Consider the following 20,287-nt stretch of genomic DNA (forward strand, 5'->3'; position numbering starts at 1 on the left):
GAGGAGGAGTTTGAGGTAATCAGTCCCTCAGCCTGGAGTCGATGTGTTCAGTCCATCAATCTTGTAGAAAGTACAACATAGGGCCGTAGAAGTGGCTTGTATACTGTAGTCAGGCGAGGCGAAGCAGGAGGAGGCGGGGTCATAGTGGTACCATCAACTAGTCGAAGTAGGTCTTCGTCCTAAGGTTGGACAAGGTTGAAGAATTCTTTGTATAAAGATCCCATGATGTTCCAGTGTCTGACAGATGTGATAAATGGTGTAAAACCGACAAGTTGAAGATTGAGACACTTATTCAACATATGGGAATCTGCAGCATCATGGGATCTTGATACATAGAAATATTCAACCTTATCCAACCTTTGGAGGATGACCTATTTCGACTAGTGGATGGTACCACTATGACCCCGCCTCCTCCTGCTTCACCTCAACTGACTACAGTATATAAGCCACGTCTACAACCCTATGCTTAAGGGGCACACTAGCTGAACTGTCCAGAACAGTGCTTGAGCAGCATATGCTGCAACAATAAAAAATCAGTTCTCCTTCAGGAGCCAGAGATGGGTCATCTCAAGATTAAGACCCGTGCCAGGACCCTGGTCTTGGCGAACATTATACACACATACCTATGCTGTACATTCTGCAAGATTGATGGACTGAACACATCGACTCCAGGCTGAGGAACTGATTACCTCAAACTACTCCTCTCCTTACACCCTTCTGATTTGTATTGGACTGATGAAGCCACTGTGTGGCGAAACGTTTCTTCAGTGAAGATTCCCTTATGTTGCATAAGTGTCTCAATCTTCAACTTAGCTGTAGTTAACTAACACATCCATCATGCAGGATAAATTTAATATATACAATCAGCTTCGGATGGTCAATGAAGATATCAACTTTTCACATTGGGTGCAAGATCTAGAAAGCCAAGTGTGTGTATGTCGTCACTTGCTTCGTTCTGCAGACCAACTGCATTCGTTTAGATATGCTGATTACTGAGAGGGGTAACAGGCAGCTTACAGTAACAGGCAACTCCATGGGTAATAAAGTATTATCCAATAGTGTCTGCTATATATAATACTCTTCTTGTGGTAAGCTTGACAACCCATTTAAGAGAGTGATTTATGGAGATCGATGAAGTGAATACATGAACCCCCCTCCCCCCCCACACACACGCAAAAAAAAGCGCACACGCATGCACGCACGCGCGTACTTAAGTACGTGTTTATTCGCTAAACTTCTACTCTAGTTGTGTTCTGAGTATCGTGCTAGGCCAACGTTGCGTCGCTCATGCACTACAATGCTGACCACTTTGGAGATTAACGTCTGCATAATAAACAAAGGGGGAATTACAAATTCTAATTAGATTGAGACTAATACAAAAATGTGTGGGGAAGAAAGGCAAAAGTAAATATTGAGGTAACCATTATAGTGAACGAAAGAGTAGTAGACATAAATATACGCAATATAACCACAGTCAAAAGTAATGGTATTCCAAGCGTTTTCATGATCTCATCACTGATCCATGTTAATGTCAGAAAGCACGAAATAGCTTTTCATTGTGGTTATATTGCATATTAGGATATCGCCTGTTTCTTGATGTCCTGTTGCATTCTGAACAGCGTTCCGTGGAGCTGGCGCAAACAGCCGGGTAGATCCAGTTATTACTACAGCTGAGTAGGTTTGGTTAAAGGTGGCAACAACTGAATACAAGTACTAGTTGTAGAAACTCTGAAATATACACGCATGCAAAATGTAGGATATTTTTTTTTAAGAGTCCCTCACAGAGAACAGAATATGTAGTGGACGGAGGTCAGTCATTGAGAACACTTGATATGCTAAAATTTACAGACTGAATATAGAAATGGTATACAATACTGACAAGTTGATTAGTAAGACGCATGTTCAACAGTTAGGAATCTTATTCCGAAACGTTTCACCTGCAAAGTTTGCTTCTTTAGTCGAATACAGAGGAGGCAGCAGAAGAGGCACCTTGATGTAATGACGATGTAATCAGTCCATCACCCTGGAAGACGTAGTTTTGAGGTGGTCAGTCCCTCAGCCTGGAGAAGAGTTCTGAAACAATGTTCCAGGCGGAACGTAGGCGAAAAGTTTGGGAACAAAGATACCACTGTTGCACATGTCTTAATAATCAAAAATTTACGTAGTTTTTGGTCACTCTTAGTGCCTCGAGAACGCGACTTTTCTGCCGGCGATAAGTGGCCTAATAAAATGTTGAGTGTTGCATACGTGTGTGCCTTTCACATGAAGAGAAAGATAACCCAAGGAAACCATTCTGTTTTTTTTTTTTATCCTGTGAGGTGCTTTTCATCATCTTGTTCAGGATGTGACCCACAACAGTGGACTAACACCCAGGTTATCTGCTTACTGCTAGTTGAACAGAGGCAACAGATGTAGGGAAACGTGCATACTGTTTCTTCCCGGGGTGCTACCTCTTGAACCACGGCTTGTTATAGCTGAGCACTGGGTGTGCTCATGAGCGAGGCTTGGGCGAAACCTATTTAGAGTTTTGCTTGGTGAATACTTAGAGGATGTGCATTTCCACACCCTGCACTACCGACCGTTCAAGGGAAGCACCGTGATGCTGGTGAAGGGCTCTTGATCAGGGGAATTAGAGATGCCCTCCCCCATCGGATGAAGCCTCATTACCTCTCATTCCCCAGGCGTTGTATGGCTCCTACGGGTTTAGCGCTTAGCACCTGAACACGTAATGGCATTATTATTATTTAGGGGGTAATGTATGTTTGAGAGTCGGGTTAAATTTGATGGGTTTATTAAGCACACACACACACCCATTCTGTCGGGTCTGTGGGTAGTAGCCACCCCATACCCATTATGTAGATAGTAGTCATCCCATACCCATCTTGTAGGAGTGTATATGATAGTCAAAAAGATTTTAGAGGCACATAACACAGTGAGTAGTTAAACACAATGAATTCAATCACATTAACATAACACACAACATAACAATGTTCAACTTTATAGGGTTATACTGTGTTAAATTCTAAATAACGTATTATAGAAGACCAGTAAATATGTTCTTAGGGAATTTGCGATAGTAACTGGCAACCAGGCGTCAATTATTGTACCTCCTTGAGGGGCTCATGTTCTAGCAAATTGCACTTGCCCTCCCCTTTCGTTTAATTGAACCTGGTTGTCTCTTATTTCCTAACCCCCTCTCTCTTCACCGGGCGCTGTATAGCCCCTTCGGATTTTGTGCTTTTTATCAAAATATAATAATGATCAATTGTTGCAGGAACGTGCATCGCGGCGCTGTCCGACTCCCGCAAGAGAGACGCTCACGTACCTTACAGAGATTCCAAGCTGACCAAACTTCTGGCTGACAGTCTAGCGGGCAATGGTGTAACTCTCATGGTGGGTCTCATGAACCGGTAGTGGTAGCTATGATGTTATCTGATAAAATACCCTGTGGCAAGGTGGAAAGCATTTGTTAGATCAAGGTTCATTTGGGGACTAGGCGAACCATGATCCCAATAGAGATTTCCAGTCTCTTCTAGTTTCTTGTTATCAGGTTGTTGGGTTTAAAACCTATTACCTGAATTTCTCTTAAGCAGCTGGATATGGGTGCTGAAATTCAGGTTGTTGTCAAGGTATAAGCCTAGGAATTTTCCCCCATTATTTCTGGTAATTAGTGTTGTCAATCTTAATGTTAATTTGTGCATCTCCTGCTCTGCTACCAAACATAATATAGTAGGTTTTGTCAGTGTTAAGTGTAAGTTTATTGGCTGTCATCCAAGTCGATATTTTAATCAGCTCCTCATTCACAATGGTGTTGAGGGTGGCAAGATTAGGGTGAGAGATGGCATAAGTCGTGTCATCAGCAAAGAGAATGGGTTTCAGGTGTTGGGATACGTTTGGAAGGTCATTGATGTATATGAGGAAGAGCAGGGGACCAAGGACACTTCCCTGCTGAACTCCAGTATCAAGTGGCCGTGTTGCTGATGCTGTGTCTTTAATGGTGACGTACTGATACCTATTAGTAATGTAAGATTTGAAATAAGCAAGCGCATGGCCTCTTATACCGTAGTGATCAAGTTTGTGGAGTAGGATGTCGTGGTCTACTGTGTCAAATGCTTTTCTTAGGTCAATAAAAATTCCTAGTGGATATTCCTTATTTTCCAATGCTGTGTAAAGCAGATCTAGCATTTTTATGATTGCATCATTAGTGCTTTTATTTTTCCTGAATCCAAACTGGCAGGGGTTGAGTATGTTTTGAGCCGTTATAAATGAATACAGTCTCCTGTGCACGAGTTTCTCAAAGATTTTGGATAGCAATGGTAAGTTAGATATTGGCCTATAGTTGTTTAAGTCTGTAGGGTCACCACCTTTATGTATTGGTGTAACCCTTGCCATCTTGAGTAGTTTCGGGAAGGTGCTAGTCTCTATTGACTTGTTAAAAAGTAATGAAATAGCATGCGAAAGGACATGGGCCGCTCGCTTGTTCAGTAATGGTGGGACATGAGACAGATTCCCCGAGTTATTTTTAAGTGACTTTATGATCTCAGTGACTTCCGTGGGCTCAGTTGGTGCAAGATAGAAGGAATTAGGGAAATTTCCATCTAGGTAGTCCCCGGCATGGGCATTGGTATGTGGGATTTTACTGGCGAGATTAGATCCTATGTTTGAGAAGAAGTCGTTTATCTTGTTAGCTGTGTCATTGGGATGTAGTGGTGTTTCATTAGGTTTAGTTAGGACAATATTCTTGGTTTTTCTCAGTTTGTGGGTCCCTAGAATCTGAGAGAGTGTTTTCCAGGTCTTTTTTATATCTCCTCTAGTGTCTGTGAATCTACTGAAGTAGTATAGTTGTTTGGCTTTTTTTATCACTTTGGCGAGAGCTGATGAATAGTGTTTAAGAGTATCTTTGTGTATTAAGCCCTGTCTATATTGCTTTTCATATTGGTGTTTCTTGTCAATGGATTTCAGAATGGTGCTGGTTAGCCATGGGCAACCAAGCCGTTTGTTTGTGATCTGTTTTGTTTTTATAGGACAATGTTTGTTGTATAGTCTAAGTAATTTGTTAAGAAAAATGTCTGTCCAGTCATCAATACCATTGGCCTTGGAGAATTCTGTAGGCCAATCAACAGTCTCTAGGTCAGCTGTGAACTTCCTTACTGAGGCCTCGTCATGGAGTCTAAATGAGACTTTGTTGTATTCAAGTGGTGGTTTACTAATGTTTGTCAGGAGGAAGGTAGGGTAGTGGTCTGTAGTGCTATCTGTGATTATCCCTGATTTAAGGGGGGCTAGTATATTGGTCCATATGTGGTCTATTATGGTTGCACTTGTCTCAGTGAGCCTGGTTGGTTTAGTTATTGTTGGTATGAGAAGTGTGCATGCCTTTAACATAAACCGCAACATGTCTTCACACTCCACTAAGTCCCTGCCACCCACCATTTGCGGATATCCCCCATCACCTCCCCCACCCGAAGACCCCTTTCCCCCGCTGCCCGAATATACCTCTGCTTCACATATAGCGCCTTCACCCTAGACCCTAATGCAATCAATCCCAGTCCTCCCTGCCTTACCGCAGTCATTACTAAATCTTTGCCCAACCACGCCCTCCCATAACCCCACACATACCTTAAGACTCTTCTTTGCATTTCCATAATATCCTGACTTTGTAATGGGTAAATTTCCGCCACTCCCCACACCTTACTATAAATCAGCGTATTTACCACCACAACCCTTTGATGCAAGGTTACATCCCTGGCCCTTAGACTCCTGAGCCTATTCAAAGCTCTGTCCATTACCATTTCTGAATTAACCCTCCTGCTCTCCTGTGCATCTGCCAAAAACAAAATCCCACAAATCTTTAGCCTATCTACAGTTATCCAACCAAACTCCTCCCCCAAGGTCCCTCCTACCCAAGCGCCTACCTCCAACAACCGTGATTTCTGCTTATTAACTCTCATCCCAGTAGCATTCCCAAAAATCTCAATTACCCTTCCCACTTTTCTTAAATCTTCTATCTCATTAAGTAAAACAGTTGTATCATCTACATAACCAACAATATTCCCACAATATCCTCCACTCTCCCCGAACCTTCCCATCCCACCATCAACCAGAACATAGAAAGGATTCTGCATACATGCAAAGAGTATTTGGGAGAGTGGACACCCCTGCCTTAAACTCCTCCCCATGCTTACAGAACTACCCAACCTCCCATTTACCTGTACTCTCATTGATGCATTCTCATACAAATTCCTCACCCATCCAACCACCCTCCCTCCAAAACCCATTCTCACCATACTCTCAATCAAAAATTCCCTATCCACATAATCATAAGCTTTCTCCCAATCCAGACCTAGAATACCTCCCTTATTACTACCCTCAAGGAAATCCCGAATACGACCATGACCTACCCGCATATTCCTCCCCGGGATACCAAACTGTCCCCCATGTATCACTGACCCCATGACCTTCTTCAGTCTATTACCCAAAATTTTTGCAAAAACCTTGTAATCCGCGCACATTAAAGATATTGCACGGTAAGCACTCAACTCTCTACCCCCCCTCTTCTTTGGCACCAAAACTATGACACCCATACTTTGCGATATGCCCAACTTCCCACTAGTTAACATATGGTCCAAGAGCCTAACAAAACACTGCCTAATACACCCCAATGTGCTCTATAAAAATCATTTGGTATACCGGCTATCCCTGGTGTTTTCCCGGTACTCATCCCGAAAACTGCCTCTTCCACCTCAACCTCACTTATACCAACCTCCAACCCCACTCTATTCTGCTCACTTAAAATGCTATGGAACCCCCTTTCAAAAATACCCTCCCAGGAACCCCCCTCCCTTCAACTCCATTTCTCCCTAAACCAACTATCTGCATAAAGACTCATACTTTCCGTATTGGATAGGACTCGACCCACTGGATACCCTCCCACCCCAGGGCTTGTCTCCAATTGTAGAATGGTGGTTACACTCTGTCGATCCCTAAATTTACGTAAAACATACCCAGACGGCTTATCACCCCACAAAACATCCTCTAACCCCGCCCTAACCCTAATTGCATCAAACCTATCATTGTGCAATTCAGTGATTCTACTCTGCAGACTGTCCATATCATCCCTCCTACCACCTCCCCCAACATAACAATCTTGCAACTGTCCCTCCAGATAATTTTGCAACCCAAAACGCCACCTCGCCTCTGCTCGTCCCCTAACCTTAAAAAAATTCGCTATTCCAGGTTTGGCCTGCATTTCCCACCAATCTAACAGATCTATCTCCCTGTCCCTAGCCTCCCAAAAAGGCAACCACCAATCACTGAAAAAAGGCCCCTCCCCCTCCTCCTTAAGAAGCCTTACATTTAATTTCCAGTACCCAGAATAGATACGCACCACTCCATCCCACATCAAATCTGCTATTACCGCCCTGTGATCAGAAAACCCCATGTCAAGGGTTTGCACCCTCACAACGTCTATTCCCTGCTTAATATAGATTCTGTCCAATCGCGCTTCATATCCCCTACGGACGAACGTGTGCTCCACTAGGTATCCCCCCCTCCCCACCACATCTACAACCCCAATATCTCGCAATACATCCCTCAGAACACTCAACACACAACCCGCCCCTCTCGGTTTGACATCACCACTCCGAATCACACAATTCCAATCACCTCCAATTACTGTTATAGCAGGCAAACCTCTCAAGTGATACATCAGTACCTCCCTGACAAAATCTACTTTTACCCTGGTATTACTAGTTGCTGGCATGTAAACTCCTACGAAACTTGCTCGACTCTCACCCCAGACACCATCCACCCTCACGACCCTACCACCCCCCCCTCTTCCCAGCCGATGACACGCAAGGGGCTGGTCTCCTTTATCGCCACTGCTACCCCACCTTTCAATTGCAAACCACTGGTAACATACATCCGATATCCTTTTAACCTCAACACACAACCAGCCCTATGATTATGCTCTTGCAAAAAGCAAATGTCTACATCAAACCGCCATAAAAACCACTCCAACCAAACTTTCTTAACCTCAGTCTTAAGTCCATTAACATTAAGCGTGACACTTCTGAAAATTATAGAAGGGGCGGCTTTCCCCTATGCCGCTGGGATTTACTCTCTGCACTTTTCACATTACGTATTCCCTTACCACTCGAGTTATCCTGTGCAGTCACCTCCCCCCTCCCTCTCCCACTGTGCAACTCAGGCGCACCTCTACCACTATGTGGCATCGGCTCCACAACCGCTGCCCATGACTTCTTCCCCAGCCTCTGCCCTGGGGTAATAACCTCGTCTATCTCTGATGCCGCAGTTCTTTTCCTAGAACTTCCACTTACACACATCTCACCCTCAGACGAATCCTCCTGGTGTACCTCCACAGCCACCACATGCTCCAGCCTTTTCTTACTCAAGTCTTTCTCCACAATTTGTTGTCCCTCCAGCTCTCCAACTTCACATAAACTGAGGACACCTTCTGCACCGGGCTCCTCCCCATCCAAAAAATCCTTGATCACATCTGCCAGTAAACCCTCCTGAGTCGAAGCTTCCTGGACAAAAGACTCCTCAGATATCACCTTCGACTCCCCCAACTCCCCTGGGAGTGAGACACACGTCTCCGCCTCCGCCACCTCCCGGTCGACCTCCTCGCTCCAGAGATCAGGCCTCCAGCCTCCCGAGGCAACAGAGCCAGGCACCAAATCACACGACTGTTGAATCACAATCGGCGTTTCCAGAATTCGAGGAGCCCGCCTCCTAGGACACTGGGCTGCCATGTGCTCATAAGAGCTACACAGACATGTTTTTCTCTGACCCGCATAGTACACATAAACCTGTGTTCTACAACCGGTCATCGTTACATAGGATGGTATAGGCCTTGTTAAAGACATTTTAAGGGTGTAAGAACCTTCCGGCATTCCTTCATACGGACCATCCCTCCATACCCCCATGGTTGCAGAATGCACTGTCCCATAACTGCGAAAAAACTCCTGTAGGGCATACGCCGTGGCCTCAAAGGGTACATTCCGTACCTTCACCCATGTGAAGTACTTAGAAACATCATGTAACACAACATCCATCGCTGAATTCACACTCATGCGTTGTTCCTGGTATTGCTCGACAATTCTTGTGTAGAAGCCGGCTCTTAGAAATTTCACGAAGATTCTTGTCAAACCATTAAGAGCGATGCCATATAATTCCTCGTTGGGGATACCATATGTGTCCCTGATGATGTTAGGGAGAAGTACGTTCATCGTATCTCCACTTAACGTACCATGAACCAGCTCTATGCAGATAGTATTTACTCTTCGTACTGTATGTTCAGCCATTTTGATATCCCAAAATGAGCAGCGCACGTCCTCACTACTCAATGGTTGTTGATGTACTGTGGGAGCTCGCCTGAAAACAGCAGAGGGGTGCCGAGCACAACCGCACTCCACCTTGGTCAGGCAGCGAATCATGATTTTACTAGTAAGCATAAGTCACCTTGTGTAATTTTCTTATTTACTATTGTTTGCTTAAACATTAGCTGAATTGATATTTTCTCTGTCCATATTACTACCTCATATTTTTTTAAATACTATTAATTGATATTACTTACTAAAATTAATAATTAATTACCATTTTTACTATCAGTATAATTTACTATTAACATTTTTGACATTTAATTATCATTACTTGTCTAATTACCATAACCTGTTTTAATACCAAATTTACTATCTTAGAGTACTCTTAAATACCTCGTACTGCCAAATAACCTCTAGTATAACTACCAGTGCAATATTGAATCCAAATAACTCTTCTTAAAATTTAATACGTACTTGAAATAATTTTTTTTTTTTTTTTTTTTTTTGTAATCATTATTACTTACTAAAATTTTATTAAACACCATATTTACTACCAGTCAATTTTATTTTTGTAAATTAATCATTATTTTATACTTTTCATAACATGTCACTATCATTATAACCAAGTCATTGCCATTGTTATTTTTTACTTATTATTCTTTTGGTACTTTAATTTGTGAATTTTATTTAGTCAATTTAAATCTAGTTATACTCTTGATCTTGTTAACAACTTATATCAGACACTAGTGCAATTGTAAGTACCATATTAATTTGTATTTTTATATTATAAGTTTATACCTAGTTGTACTTTAGCTCATTCTAGCTCAATACTTAGACAATACCTAAACTAACTTTATTTTATTATTATTATTATTATTAAAGATTAGCCGGTATTCTCCCGGCCCGGGCCTTTTCCAAGTGGTGGCCCGGCCTTGGCTCCCTCTTTAGGGAGTGTCTGAGACCTAAGTCTCCCATGGGAGGAGGCACAAGTACCTCCTCACCTTTGGGACCAACTGTCCCCAGGCCTAGCCACAAGCTAGGCCTCTCTGGTCTACCATCCCCGCCACAAGGGAGCTAATGGGAATGACAGTCTTATGAGCTAAAGGCTCGGGCTCAGGCACCTACTCTACCCTAGAAGGGTTAGGCATGGTATCGATGCCTAAACTAACTATACCTAGTTGTACTTTAGCTCATTCTAGCTCAATACATAGACAACACTAAATTCATTATATTAGACCTTAGTGCAATTACAAGAGTGAGTCTGGTGCCACTTGTAATTTGTTTGTTTTTTATAGTATTAGTTTATACCTAGTTGTACTTTAGCTCATTCTAGCACAACACATTGACAATATCAATTTCATTATGTTTATTAGTGACTATACTCTATATGACCAAAGTGCTTTAGCGGTATACTTATCCAAACCTCCCACCACTACAGAAATCAGTATTAGAACTCGCCACAATACAGGATATAAACAACCACCATTTAAACCTAAAAGATGAATGATCACGTTGACCCTGATCTAAACCTCCATAATCTAACACACAATCAAAACTTATTGGAAAGTAACTGCCTTTATTACACAGCATCACAAGCCAGCACTATCCTGAACACTGCTCAAAGTCTATCAGTTCTTAACTACAACATCAGGTCCTTAAGCAAATACTATGATGACCACCTGGCACTCCTCGAGTCACTAAAGACACCCTTCTCCTGCATTATTCTTACTGGTGACCCTACAGACGTAAACAGCTATAGGCCAATATCAAACTTACCATTGCTATCCAAAATCTTCGAGAAACTCGTGCACAGGAGACTATATTCATTTATAACGTCACAAAACATACTCAACCCCTGCCAATTTGGATTCAGGAAAAATAAAAGCACTAATGATGCAATTATAAAAATGCTAGGCCTGCTTTACACAGCACTGGAAAATAAGGAATATCCGCTAGGAATTTTTATTGACCTAAGAAAAGCGTTTGACACAGTAGACCACGGCATCCTACTCCACAAACTTGACCACTATGGTATAAGAGGCATGCGCTTGCATATTTTAAATCCTACCTTTCTAATAGGTATCAGTATGTCACCATTCAAGACACAGCCTCATCAATACGGCCACTTGATACTGGAGTTCCGCAGGGAAGTGTCCTTGGACCCCTGCTCTTCCTCATTTACATTAGTGATCTTCCAAACATATCCCAACACCTGGAACCCATTCTCTTTGCTGACGACACGACTTATGTCATCTCCCACCCTAATCTTGCCACCCTCAACACCATTGTTAACGAGGAACTGCTCAAAATATTGACTTGGATGACAGCCAATAAACTTACACTTAACACTGGCAAAACCTACTATATTATGTTTGGTAGCAGAGCAGGTGTTGCGCAACTTAACATTAAGATCGACAACACTCTAATTGCCAGACATAATGAGGGCAAATTCCTTGGCCTATACCTCGACAACAACCTAAATTTCAACACCCATATCCAACACATAACAAAAAAAGTATCCAAAACAGTGGGGATCCTCTCCAAGATACCATACTACATGCCGCAAACTGCACTTCTCACACTATAACATTCACTTATATATCCATACCTCATCTATGCTATCTGTGCTTGGGGTTCAACTGCAGCAACACACCTAAAGCCAATAACAACCCAACAAAACTCAACAGTAAGAATAATCACTAAATCCCATCCCTGGCAACACACCCTCCCACTCTCATAGATCTAAACTTACTCCCTGTTCAGAACATCCACACTTACTACTGTGCAATCTATATCTGCAGGACCTTAAATTCCAATATTAACCTTGACCTAAAACGCTTTCTTGATAATTGTGACAGGATCCACAGGCATAACACCAGACACAAACATCTCTGACATTCCCCGTGTTCGACTAAACCTTTACAAAAGTTCAATGTATTTCAAAGGACCTAAAATCTGGAACACCCTACCTGAAAACTCTAGAACTGCAGACACATTCATCACTTTCAAAACTACAGTTAGAAAACATCTCCCTGATCCACCCTGACAACTAACTACATGATAACCACCTGGTGGTTCACAATTACACTCACTCACCCACTGAATATAAACCCAGAAATACTAATCTTAATCTTAAAATAATAAATCCTAACTAGTCATAAGTTTGCCTATGATACTCCAATATAGACACTTTGTATTGTGCCAAAACAAAAGCATTCACATTGCTAAACTCTCAAATTATGATGTAGTCACTTAGCCTTAATACCACAATCTGTAATGATTTAATGTTAAGAATTAATCAAAGTCTGCTCGAAATGCCTAGCCAGGCTAGGTGTCCTAGTGGCCCCCTCTGTAATTAGTATTTTATAACATGTAAACCACACAATACCCAAAACCTGTAAACCCCACATTGTAACCCTTATAGAGAATAAACTTGAATTGAATTGAACCAAGTGAGAGAGTAATTGTGGTAGGGGACCTGAATGCTAAAGTAGGAGAAACTTTTAGAGAGGGTGTGGTAGGTAAGTTTGGGGTGCCAGGTGTAAATGATAATGGGAGCCCTTTGATTGAACTTTGTATAGAAAGGGGTTTAGTTATAGGTAATACATATTTTAAGAAAAAGAGGATAAATAAGTATACAAGATATGATGTAGGGCGAAATGACAGTAGTTTGTTGGATTATGTATTGGTAGATAAAAGACTGTTGGGTAGACTTCAGGATGTACATGTTTATAGAGGGGCCACAGATATATCAGATAACTTTTTAGTTGTAGCTACACTGAGAGTAAAAGGTAGATGGGATACAAGGAGAATAGAAGCATCAGGGAAGAGAGAGGTGAAGGTTTATAAACTAAAAGAGGAGGCAGTTAGGGTAAGATATAAACAGCTATTGGAGGATAGATGGGCTAATGAGAGCATAGGCAATGGGGTCGAAGAGGTATGGGGTAGGTTTAAAAATGTAGTGTTAGTGTTTCAGCAGAAGTTTGTGGTTACAGGAAAGTGGGTGCGGGAGGGAAGAGGAGCGATTGGTGGAATGATGTAAAGAGAGTAGTAAGGGAGAAAAAGTTTAGCATATGAGAAGTTTTTACAAAGTAGAAGTGATGCAAGGAGGGAAGAGTATATGGAGAAATAGAGAGAGGTTAAGAGAGCAGTGAAGCAATGTAAAAAGAGAGCAAATGAGAGAGTGGGTGAGATGTTATCAACAAATTTTGTTGAAAATAAGAAAAAGTTTTGGATTGAGATTAACAAGTTAAGGAAGCCTAGAGAGCAAATGGGTTTGTCAGTTAAAAATAGGAGAGGAGAGTTATTAAATGGAGAGTTAGAGGTATTGGGAAGATGGAAGGAATATTTTGAGGAATTGTTAAATGTTGATGAAGATAGGGAAGCTGTGATTTCGTGTATAGGGCAAGGAGGAATAACATCTTGTAGGAGTGAGGAAAAGCCAGTTGCGAGTGTGGGGGAAGTTCGTGAGGCAGTAAGTAAAATGAAAGGGGGTAAGGCAGCCGGGATTGATGGGATAAAGATAGAAATGTTAAAAGCAGGTGGGGATATAGTTTTGGAGTGGTTGGTGCAATTATTTAATAAATGTATGGAAGAGGGTAAAGTACCTAGGGATTGGCAGGGAGCATGCATAGTTCCTTTGTATAAAGGCAAAGGGGACAAAAGAGAGTGCAAAAATTATAGGGGGATAAGTCTGGTGAGTATACCTGGTAAAGTGTATGGTAGAGTTATTATTGAAAGAATTAAGAGTAAGACAGAGAATAGGATAGCAGATGAACAAGGAGGCTTTAGGAAAGGTAGGGGGTGTGTGGACCAGGTGTTTACAGTGAAACATATAAGTGAACAGTATTTAGATAAGGCTAAAGAGGTTTTTGTGGCATTTATGGATTTGGAAAAGGCATATGACAGGGTGGATAGGGGGCAATGTGGCAGATGTTGCAGGTGTATGGTGTAGGAGGTAGGTTACTGAAAGCAGTGAAGAGTTTTTACGAGGATAGTGAGGCTCAAGTTTGAGTATGTAGGAAAGAGGGAGATTATTTCCCAGTAAAAGTAGGCCTTAGACAAGGATGTGTGATGTCACCGTGGTTGTTTAATATATTTATAGATGGGGTTGTAAGAGAAGTAAATGCGAGGGTCTTGGCAAGAGGCGTGGAGTTAAAAGATAATGAATCAAATATAAAGTGGGAGTTGTCACAGTTGCTCTTTGCTGATGACACTGTGCTCTTGGGAGATTCTGAAGAGAAGTTGCAGAGGTTGGTGGGTGAATTTGGTAGGGTATGCAAAAGAAGAAAATTAAAAGTGAATACAGGAAAGAGTAAGCTTACGAGGATAACAAAAAGATTAGGTGATGAAAGATTGGATATCAGATTGGAGGGAGAGAGTATGGAGGAGGTGAGTGTATTCAGATATTTGGGAGTGGACGTGTCAGCGAATGGGTCTATGAAAGATGAGATGAATCGTAGAATTGATGAGGGGAAAAGGGTGAGTGGTGCACTTAGGAGGCAAAGAGGGGAATGTATGAGAGTATAGTTTTACCAACGCTCTTATATGGGCGTGAAGCATGGGTGATGAATGTTGCAGCGAGGAGAAGACTGGAGGCAGTGGAGATGTCATGTCTGAGGGCAATGTGTGGTGTGGATATAATGCAGAGAATTCGTAGTTTGGAAGTTAGGAGGAGGTGCAGGATTACCAAAACTGTTGTCCAGAGGGCTGAGGAAGGGTTGTTGAGGTGGTTCGGACATGTAGAGAGAATGGAGCGAAACAGAATGACTTCAAGAGTATCAGTCTGTAGTGGAAGGAAGGCTGGGTAGGGGTCGGCCTAGGAAAGGTTGGAGGGAGGGGGTAAAGGAGGTTTTGTGTGCGAGGGGCTTCGACTTCCAGCGGGCATGCGTGAGCGTGTTTGATAGGAGTGAATGGAGACAAATGGTTTTTAATACTTGAAGTGCTGTTGGAGTGTGAGCAAAGTAACATTTATGAAGGGATTCAGGGAAACCGGCAGGCCGGAATTGAGTCCTGGAGATGGGAAGTACAGTGCCTGCAGTTTGAAGGAGGGATGTTAATGTTGCAGTTTAAAAACTGTAGTGTAAAGCACCCTTCTGGCAAGACTGATGGAGTGAATGATGGCGAAAGAAGTTTTTGTTTTTTGGGCCACCCTGCCTTGGTGGAAATCACCCAGTGTTAATAAAAAAAAATGCTGCTTCAGAACAGGTGTCCTAACCTCGCCTTGCAACACGGTACCCACCCTTTGTGGAGGAACTCTCCAGATAAGTACGGCCTGGTGGCTAAAGCTCTCGCTTCACACACAGAGGGCCCGAGTTCGATTCCCGGCGGGGTGGAAACATGACTCACGAAATCGTAATGACACGATTGCAAACAAACCATACTACGGGTGGGGTTTGAACCCGCGGTCAGTGTGTCTCAAAACTGTAAACCGTTGGATGAATCTTATTGAAGCTAGCTGGCCCAGTGGCTAACTCGACGGTCTGGAGTTTTGAGACTGACCGCGGGTTCAAACCCCACATGTGGTAGTTTTTTTTTTTTGTGTGTGTGTGAAAACATTTCGATGCGTTTCCTTACACTGTTGTCATGTTCACTTAGCAGCAAATAGGTACCTGGGTGTTAGTCGACTGGTGTGGGTCGCATCCTGGGGGACAAGATTGAGGACCCCTCCGGGGTTAAAAATCTGAAGAAAATCTTAAACATATGACAAGTAGTGGTCAACAGAGTTAAATCGGAGGCTGCCATAGTGAAGAGCTCTGTTCCACAAGGCACAGTACTCACCCCCATCTTATTCCTCATCCTCATATCAGACATAGACAGAGATATACATCACAGCACCATATCTTTTGCAGATGATACTAGGATCTGCAGGAGGCTGTCATCTACTGAGGACACGGTTAACCTCCAAGAAAATATAAACAAAGTTTTCCAGTGGGCAACGGTAAACAATATGATGTTCAATGAGGACAAATTCCAACTACTCCGTTATGGAAAACTGGAGGAGATAATAACTAGAACAGAGTATACTACAAACTCTGGCCATACAATAGAGCAGAAAAATAATGTAAGGGACCTGGGAATAGTAATGTCTGAGGATCTCACTTTCAAGGATCACAACAGTGCCACGATCACAAGTGCAAAGAAAATGATAGGATGGATAATGAGAACGTTCAAAACGAGAGATGCCAAGCCAATGATGATCCTTTTCAAATCACTTGTTCTCTCTAGGCTGGAATACTGCTGTACATTAACATCTCCATTCAAAGCAGGTGAAATTGCAGATCTTGAGAGTGTACAGAGATCCTTTACTGCACGTGTAAGTTATGCCGGGCACCTTAACTACTGGGAACGCTTGGAAGCACTTGACTTGTACTCGTTGGAACGCAGGAAGGAGAGATATGTGTATCATAATCTACACTTGGAAAATCCTTGAAAGAATGGTAATAACACCAGGAGGCAGCTCTGATGAAAACTCACACTCACACGAGCTTTTAAATCTCTGCACAAAATTCAATTTAAACCAGCAGACTGGAGAATACACTAGACCTCATCTTCACTAACAATGATGATCTGATAAGAAATGTCACCATATCAAAAACAATATACTCAGATCACAACATAATTGAGGTTCAGACATGTATGCGTGGAGCCCCAGACCGACAAAATGAGACTAGTCACGAGGGAGCATTCACCAAATTCAACTTCAATAACAAAAACATAAAGTGGGACCAAGTAAACCAAGTCCTAACCGATATAAGTTGGGAAGATATACTAAGCAACACAGACCCAAACTTATGCCTAGAACAGATTAACTCGGTGGCACTCGATGTATGCACAAGGCTTATTCCTCTAAGAAAAAGGAGGAGTAGATGTAAAATAGAAAGAGACAGGCGCTCCCTTTACAGGCGACGGAAAAGAATAACAGAGCGGCTAAAAGAGGTCAATATATCTGAAATGCGCAGGGAGACACTGGTCAGAGAAATAGCAAGCATCGAACTTAAGCTAAAAGAATCCTTTAGGAGTCAGGAATCGCGGGAAGAACTAAATGCCATAAATGAAATCGAAAGAAACCCAAAGTATTTCTTCTCCTATGCCAAATCAAAATCGAGAACAACGTCCAGTATTGGGCCCCTACTTAAACAAGATGGGTCCTACACAGATGACAGCAAGGAAATGAGTGAGCTACTCAAGTCCCAATATGACTCAGTTTTTAGCAAGCCGCTAACCAGACTGAGAGTCGAAGATCAAAATGAATTTTTTATGAGAGAGCCACAAAATTTGATTAACACAAGCCTATCCGATGTTATCCTGACGCCAAATGACTTCGAACAGGCGATAAATGACATGCCCATGCACTCTGCCCCAGGGCCAGACTCATGGAACTCTGTGTTCATCAAGAACTGCAAGAAGCCCCTATCACGAGCCTTTTCCATCCTATGGAGAGGGAGTATGGACACGGGGGTCGTCCCTCAGTTACTAAAAACAACAGACATAGCCCCACTCCACAAAGGGGGCAGTAAAGCAACAGCAAAGAACTACAGACCAATAGCACTAACATCCCATATCATAAAAATCTTTGAAAGGGTCCTAAGAAGCAAGATCACCACCCATCTAGAAACCCATCAGTTACACAACCCAGGGCAACATGGGTTTAGAACAGGTCGCTCCTGTCTGTCTCAACTACTGGATCACTACGACAAGGTCCTAAATGCACTAGAAGACAAAAAGAATGCAGATGTAATATATACAGACTTTGCAAAAGCCTTCGACAAGTGTGACCATGGCGTAATAGCGCACAAAATGCGCGCTAAAGGAATAACAGGAAAAGTCGGTTGATGGATCTATAATTTCCTCACTAACAGAACACAGAGAGTAGTCGTCAACAGAGTAAAGTCCGAGGCAGCTACGGTGAAAAGCTCTGTTCCACAAGGCACAGTACTAGCTCCCATCTTGTTCCTCATCCTCATATCCGACATAGACAAGGATGTCAGCCACAGCACCGTGTCTTCCTTTGCAGATGACACCCGAATCTGCATGACAGTGTCTTCCATTGCAGACACTGCAAGGCTCCAGGCGGACATCAACCAAATCTTTCAGTGGGCTGCAGAAAACAATATGAAGTTCAACGATGAGAAATTTCAATTACTCAGATATGGTAAACATGAGGAAATTAAATCTTCATCAGAGTACAAAACAAATTCTGGCCACAAAATAGAGCGAAACACCAACATCAAAGACCTGGGAGTGATTATGTCGGAGGATCTCACCTTCAAGGACCATAACATTGTATCAATCGCATCTGCTAGAAAAATGACAGGATGGATAATGAGAACCTTCAAAACTAGGGAGGCCAAGCCCATGATGACACTCTTCAGGTCACTTGTTCTATCTAGGCTGGAATATTGCTGCACTCTAACAGCACCTTTCAAGGCAGGTGAAATTGCCGACCTAGAAAATGTACAGAGAACTTTCACGGCGCGCATAACGGAGATAAAACACCTCAATTACTGGGAGCGCTTGAGGTTTCTAAACCTGTATTCCCTGGAACGCAGGAGGGAGAGATACATGATTATATACACCTGGAAAATCCTAGAGGGACTAGTACCGAACTTGCACACGAAAATCACTCACTACGAAAGCAAAAGACTTGGCAGACGATGCACCATCCCCCCAATCAAAAGCAGGGGTGTCACTAGCACGTTAAGAGACCATACAATAAGTGTCAGGGGCCCGAGACTGTTCAACTGCCTCCCAGCACACATAAGGGGGATTACCAACAGACCCCTGGCAGTCTTCAAGCTGGCACTGGACAAGCACCTAAAGTCAGTTCCTGATCAGCCGGGCTGTGGCTCGTACGTTGGCTTGCGTGCAGCCAGCAGCAACAGCCTGGTTGATCAGGCGCTGATCCACCAGGAGGCCTGGTCACAGACCGGGCCGCGGGGGCGTTGACCCCAGAAACTCTCTCCAGGTAAACTCCAGGAATCTGCACACAGAAATCACTCCCTACGAAAGTAAAAGACTGGGCAGGCGATGCAAAATACCCCCAATTAAAAGTAGGGGTGCCATTGGTACACTAAGAAAACACCATAAGTGTCCGGGGCCCAAGACTGTTCAACAGCCTCCCATCAAGCATTAGGGGAATTACCAATAAACCCCTGGCTGCCTTCAAGAGAGAGCTGGACAGATACCTTAAGTCAGTGCCGGATCAGCCGGGCTGTGGCTCGTATGTTGGCCGCACGCAGTCCACCAGTAACAGCCTGGTTGATCAGGCCCTGATCTACCGGGAGGCCTGGTCATGGACCGGGCCGCAGGGGCGTTGATCCCTGGAATAACCTCCAGGTAAGTGGTATTTATCTTTTAACAGCATGATTTCCAGCAGCCGTTTCCTGGAAATGCCTTCGGGTTGCTGTAGCAGTGTCCATGTAGGTTTTTGAATAACCCTCCAATACAGCCATTCTGGCACCGCCCCTGGCTTTAATGACTCAAACTTGTATTTTTCAAGTGAATGGGAAAGGGGCGTGCCTTGTTGCTGGTGAAGGCCTTTTAAACCAAGGAATTGGTGCTACCCTCCCATTCCTCTTATCAAACCAGATTGCCTCCTAATCACTTCGAGTTTAGGCTTTCCTGTGACTATATAAATTAATAATGAGAGTTGTATGCCCACAGATAGCATGCGTGTCCCCGGCCAAGTCTAACATCAGCGAGACCATCAACACACTCAGATATGCTGCTAGAGCTAAGCGTATACGTACCAAGCCCATCATTGTCATGGTCAGTACACACAAGTTCATAATCATCATCACTAGATAAGTGTATTATAATAATAATGTCGACTTATATTACTCATCACTAGACACCTGGTACTGAACATTTTATTCTGTCAAGGACCCCAATAGAAACGAGTCGCTTTGACTTGTTTACATTATCCTGGGTAATTTACACACGTT

The 20,287-nt window shown here is 43.0% G+C and overlaps 1 protein-coding gene across 7 annotated transcripts in view; it reads left to right on the forward strand.

The window, feature by feature from the left end:
• LOC128688903 (kinesin-like protein KIF12) overlaps window positions 1-20,287 on the forward strand; it is a gene marked incomplete at its 5' end in the record, with an annotated part of 103,620 nt that overhangs the window by 26,703 nt on the left and 56,630 nt on the right. For all 7 annotated transcript variants that reach the window (XM_070085460.1, XM_070085466.1, XM_070085464.1 and 4 more), the window contains 2 exon segments: window positions 3,275-3,393; window positions 20,007-20,111. In XM_070085460.1, coding sequence (XP_069941561.1) covers window positions 3,275-3,393; window positions 20,007-20,111 — 224 coding nt within the window.

Source organism: Cherax quadricarinatus, chromosome 16, assembly GCF_038502225.1.
Source record: "Cherax quadricarinatus isolate ZL_2023a chromosome 16, ASM3850222v1, whole genome shotgun sequence".
Classification (NCBI taxonomy): Eukaryota; Metazoa; Arthropoda; class Malacostraca; order Decapoda; family Parastacidae; genus Cherax; species Cherax quadricarinatus.